The sequence below is a fragment of the Acanthisitta chloris genome, unplaced genomic scaffold (assembly GCF_000695815.1).
Source record: "Acanthisitta chloris isolate BGI_N310 unplaced genomic scaffold, ASM69581v1 scaffold9049, whole genome shotgun sequence".
Lineage (NCBI taxonomy): Eukaryota > Metazoa > Chordata > Aves > Passeriformes > Acanthisittidae > Acanthisitta > Acanthisitta chloris.
The window spans coordinates 1-5,624 of NW_008691936.1; the positions used below are offsets into that span (position 1 = coordinate 1).

Sequence of the window (5,624 nt, forward strand, 5' to 3'; positions counted from 1 at the left end):
AGGATCATGGAGCAGCACGAGTTGGGAGGGACCCACAGGCATCATCGCATCCAGCTCCTGGCCGTGCACGGGACAACCCCAAAAACCACACCGTGTGCCTGAGAGCATTGTCCAAACACTTCTTGGTCTGGGTCAGGCTTGGTGCCTTGCCCTGGGGAGCTGTTCAGTGCTCAGCCCCCCCGGGTGAAGAGTCCTTCCCCAAACCTGCCCCGACACAGCTTCACACCATTCCCACTGGCCCTGGCCCTGCCGAGGGCTCTCGGTGTCACACAGCTGGCAGAGACACCTCAGAGAGCACAACTCCATCACTTGTGTTTGCTAAAATAACCTTGCATTACAGTGTGGATATATATTTTTCTTTTCATGACACCACCTCATTAAAAACAGTCTGAAATAAACTCGTAAACCAAAGATGAAAACGCTTAAGCCCAAACTCTAAAGCAAAGTGCTTGGGAGTACAGACTAACGTTTATTGCTTACAGCTGAGCTGTGATTTCCAGCAACTCACACAAAGGGCAGCTGTGCCACCCTTTGGAGCCAGGCTCAGAGCCCACATCCCTCTGGCACTGCTGCAGGGCTGGGCACACCTCCACGGCAGCTGGAGCAGGAGAGCAGAGCTGGGGCATCCCCAGGGCAGCAACTGCTGCAGAACTTTACTATCCACACCTGAAGTTCCAGAACATATAACCCACAGACCAGGGTGTAGTTATTTTTTTCTCATGCATCTCATTAAGGACTGGTGTAGTCTATTTCCTGTTTATTAGGGAATGAGCCACACTTTTCCTCTGCTCTGATGACTTCCAGCTGTAAGAGGATACATGATAAAAAGTTCTGCCTAGCAAAATTCATCTAAGGTTGCAAGACAAATCAAATCGCATGTGTGTGATCTCAAGTATTCAAATAAGCCAAGCTTTGTCATTATAAAGGCTTTAGATCACATAGAGGCACCTAAAAAAAAAAAAAAAAGAAAGAAACTCAAAAAACTTAGAAAGAACATGAGTTAATGCACTATATGGGCTATTGGCAACTGATTCCAAATCTCTCCTCAAATAACTTAGAAAGAACATTAGTTAATGCAGTATATGAGCTATTGGCAACTGATTCCAAATCTCTCATTGGGGCTGGTAGATCATTGCAATGTACCTGAGACGGACTGAGAGGGACCAGGCCCTAAGCTAGAAACTAGTAAGGTGGGATTTTTTCCTTCTATTTAGAGCCCACAGTATAGAGATGTCATCTGTCTCTTCCATTTTACAAGTGTGAGTTAATTGTCAGAGATTGCTATTAAAGCTTGCTAGAAAGCAGCAAGAGCTGCCTGGTGAGGATGACAAAGCAGCAGCAGAAGCTGAAATCAGGCTGCTTTATGAACCAGACTCATTCCTCAGCCACTTTTCCTAGTTTTTCAGCAAGCTGAATTAAAAGACTGTGAACAGGTGTCACAGGTGAACACAGTTCAGTTAAATGCTTGAGAAACACAAGGCCTTGGCAAGTCATACAGCTACAGTGGAACCAGGATAGAGAAAGCAATTCCTCCCTCTGCCAAAATAACTGATGTGTGTTGGTCAGTATAGTCTTGAAGCCTGGAAAGGCAAGACCCTGAATGTTTGACTATGCAAGAATCTGCTTCTGCCTTGTGAAACAGGTCAGTAGAAATTAATGATTTAAAAAACCAACTGAATTAAAACTAACTTAAATCTATGGGGGCCCAGGCAGAAGTATGTGGCATTTGTGTGTTGCTGGAACTGCATTATTAGCCATTTCCTGTATTTCCCCAGTTCTGATTAATTTACAACATTATACAATGAACCATAATAAATCCAAAAAGCACCTAATTAGTCTAAAAAAATATGGGTCAAGATATTATTTTATCCCTTCTGGTTTGATTCACACCTTCACAAAAATCTCAGGTCTTTAATGTGCTGAGGAATTACTCTTTCAGTAGAAGCAAAAGGAATTACGCGTCAATGAACAATTAGGTTATCAAGGTTGTTCACTTAATGTTCCAGCTGTTCTATAACACCATCTTAATGCTTATTGTAGATTTCTTTTGAATTTATTCTTATTCCATGGTACTTACAAATAAAAACATTGTTTCTTACAGCTGCTGTGCCAGTTCAGAGCAAATACAAGTAGGAAATTAATTTCTTGCCTTTTACCACTGGAACTAGAAATGACAGAGGATGGAGGCTTCACTCAAAGGAGATCCATTAACAAAATAATACTGAAGGTAGAGATTAAAGCTGATAGGGTTTGTGGGGACTTTTTCTGTGCCACTTAACTACATTAATACTAGTTTTGTTCCTTGCCCTCATAAGTGCTAAAACTTAGATACACTCGAAGTTCACAGGAACCAGTCAAATGCAGTACTGGACACTGCTGCTTTGCCCTTTTCCAGCTGTCCTGCAGGCAGATGGACATCACTTTATTGTGGAAGAGATAGAGATTGGAATGCTGTAGAGCTGGTGGTCCACAGGGAGATTGTATTTTGTTGCAACATCAATGACCTGGATTTTGGTAACTGCCAAGTTTTACCTATTGCAGTCTCTCCAAAAGCACTTGCACTTTGAAATGAGTTCTTCCTAAGGCAGAAACAGTCCAGGTTCCATCAACATTAACACTTTTAAGCTCTGCACTGCTGAGGCAGTTGGAAAGGCACAACTAGGAACAGAGGATGTCTTGGGAGGTAAGACTATGCTTGGGAGAGCAGCATTCAGGGCCATCCCACATGCACCAGCACACAACCACAAGAAAACCTGCTAAGTTTCAGTCCACAAAGGTATTAGGACTTCCTTCTGCTTTCAAAATAGCAAATACATTTTTTTGTGCTTGGGCCCTAAGTTTCTTTGGGATTTTTTTCTGTGTTACCCGCCTCTTCCCCAGCAGAACACAGATAATACCATTTCACTGCCTCACAGAGAATAAATTTTTATAATTTTTTTTTGCTGCAGGCAAGCCAAGAAGTTCAGGGCTCAAGTTTTTTGCATCTCCTATGCAAGCTGCTTTCAGAAAAAGGCTGAAAACTGCTGCTTCTCCCCTCCCAACTTTTCAACAGCCTCTCTAGGGTTGGGGATGGGAGTTGTAGAGCAAAAGCATCAAACTGACCAAGGAAAATAACATTTCCAGCACCACAGCCTGGTTGGTTTCACCTTCCTCCAAGGAAGATAGGCCAAGAACTGGGAGGTTCCAGCTGGAAATTTCTTCCAACAAAAGACTTTTTTCTTTGTCTCAATCCTAGACCTACACTAGACAGTAAAGTACCAGCTAATAGGCCTTGCTACTGCCTGCAGAACCCTCTGCACTGCTGCATCCGCTTCTTGCTCTGTTTCAAGCCCAAATCAAAGCTGAATCCATCTCAGATGACACAGCTAACCATGGCAGAGCCACACTGGGTCCCACTACTGTGAGGAAGGACACAAAAGAATCTAGATGCTAGGATGAGAAGTATAAATGTAAATGACAAACAAATTTACTTGAAAATATTTTGTAAGTTGTGGTTTTCTTCTTTAGGAGGTGATTTCAAGTTGGATCCACTTGGTGAAGAAGCCAGAAAAGCTGTGTTAAATCCATACCAATTTACAGGGACACATTCCCTTTTCCCTTGGGTTTCTGTCAGGCAATTTATTGCATCACAAAGATATTACCAATGTCAGGAGACAGTTGGTTCTTTACACTTCTAGGTCTCTTAATGAAACTCTAGATAATCTTGTTATACCCATGTATCAACCAAGAAAGAATATACCACCTTTTCCAGAACCAGTCATATGTTACTACCCTTGATATTACAAATTACTTTACAGCTATGACTTGTATGTAGCTTTAATAATTTGTTTTTAATTAAAAGAAGACTGAATCTCCTGGATATCTTTCACTCTTTCAACTTTCAGAAAGTTTCCTATGTGAAAGATAATTTCAAATTCATTCATAGCTGATGATCAACTCATTTATACAGATGTGCTCGTTATGCTCTTCTCTTGGCCAAAAACCTCTGGGAGAACATTTGTGCATAATTGGAGAGCCCAAAAGTACAGAGAGAAAGAAGTTGGTATTGCCATTAAAACAGGACTAAAGCTGACTGGGTATTACCACAACTGATATTCCAGGTATTTCAAAAGTAATGCTGTCTTTTCTTCTCTAATTTTTTCCCCCAATAACTAGAGTATGAAGCTTCTTTTTTCCTCCTTATTTGTCAACATACGCTGACAACCTCAATGTCATTTTAAAAACACTTTACACTCAGATCAGTTCAGCAGTTTGCAAATAATCATATGGCAGAATGCTGCTACCCTGAGCAATATTCAGTTTGGCCCATAATTAGTAATGAGAGAAGGAAGTGGTTAGTCTTTGCATCATAATGAAATGGTGTGAACCAGGAAACTCAAGTGTCTGCCAGGACCCAGGAGCACCAGGCAGCAAAGCTGCAGTTTCTAGTGGGTCTGCAGGAGAGATGGATTGCCCAGCATAAAACCAAAGACAAAGAAATCCTGTCAGGCAGTATCTGAATGGTGTGAACCAAGAAACTCAAGTGTCTGCTGGGACCCAGGAGCACCAGGCAGCTAAGCTGCAGTTTCTAGTGGGTCTGCAGGAGAGATGGATTGCCCAGCATAAAACCAAAGACACAGAAATCCTGTCAGGCAGTATCTGCTACCAGCTGTAACCTGCAGGGAGATGGCAAGCCACATTCACAGTGATACTGATCCAACATAAAAGTGCTGTCAAAATAACACTATCACTATGTCCAAATACAGTCCCTTTCCCTAGAGGTGGCAGAAGCATTAAACCACTACTCTTCAGTAAGGAAAAAAATACTCATAGTAAAGCTAAGTGAAGCACAGATTGTTTTATCCCTTTAGAAGGCTGAAACATTTTTGCTTTCTACAACTCTGCTATAACAAGGCTAGGAAGTGGGAACATTCAGACTGAACTGTATTGACAAGATCAATACAGTTAAGCTTGGCACAGATAATAAAGGCACATTCTGCAGCATTCTGCACATTCACACAGATTGGGGTTTCAACACCTGCCCTGGACAGCAGGGAGTTTGTTCACACCTCCCTGCAACTACTGAGCAGCTTGTCCTGCACCATAACCCAACTCCAGCCCCCAGCTCCAGTGCAACCCTCAGCATAGGGAGAGCTTTCCACAAACCCACCTACTGCATTCATCAGTGGGACACCAACAAATGGCTTCTTTCTGCTCTGGCAGTAACTTGTTTATTGGCCTCTTAGATAAATGCAAAATAATTAGACTAAGCTAGTTTAAACAATGTTAGTTCTCAGCAGAATTTACTCCCAAAAATAGAAGACTAAACTCCCCAGACCCCTTGACTATGAAATGCTGTGAATATCAATGAAAGTGCTCCAGGCAGAGGAACTCAACCAGTGTGACTAGTTTTGGTTTTTCACATAAAAAAAAAAAGAAAAATAAAATAGTTTTGTTGTGTTCGGTGCCCTCTGTAACATCACTCTGAGAACATTTCTGACATACTTCCAAGTTAGAATGACAGCAGTTTTGTAGACAGATATTAAGCCTTAATGGATGAACATGTTTAGCTGGAGTAAATACAAACAAGCTTTGAGAATCACAAAGCTACAGGTTTGAAATAGGAAGCTCTCAAGACAAGTATG

The 5,624-nt window shown here is 41.8% G+C and overlaps 1 protein-coding gene across 1 annotated transcript; it reads left to right on the plus strand.

Annotated features, from left to right (window-relative positions):
- Nucleotides 1-2,395: 2,395 nt before the first annotated feature.
- LOC103809590 (chromosome unknown open reading frame, human C10orf53) lies at nt 2,396-3,613 on the plus strand (the record flags this gene model as incomplete). Its single annotated transcript, XM_009082431.1, is given in 3 exon segments — nt 2,396-2,437; nt 2,440-2,514; nt 3,508-3,613. Coding segments are annotated over 3 exon segments (223 nt in total), but the record flags the coding sequence as incomplete, so codon positions are not given.
- Between the last annotated feature and the right edge of the window lie 2,011 nt (nt 3,614-5,624).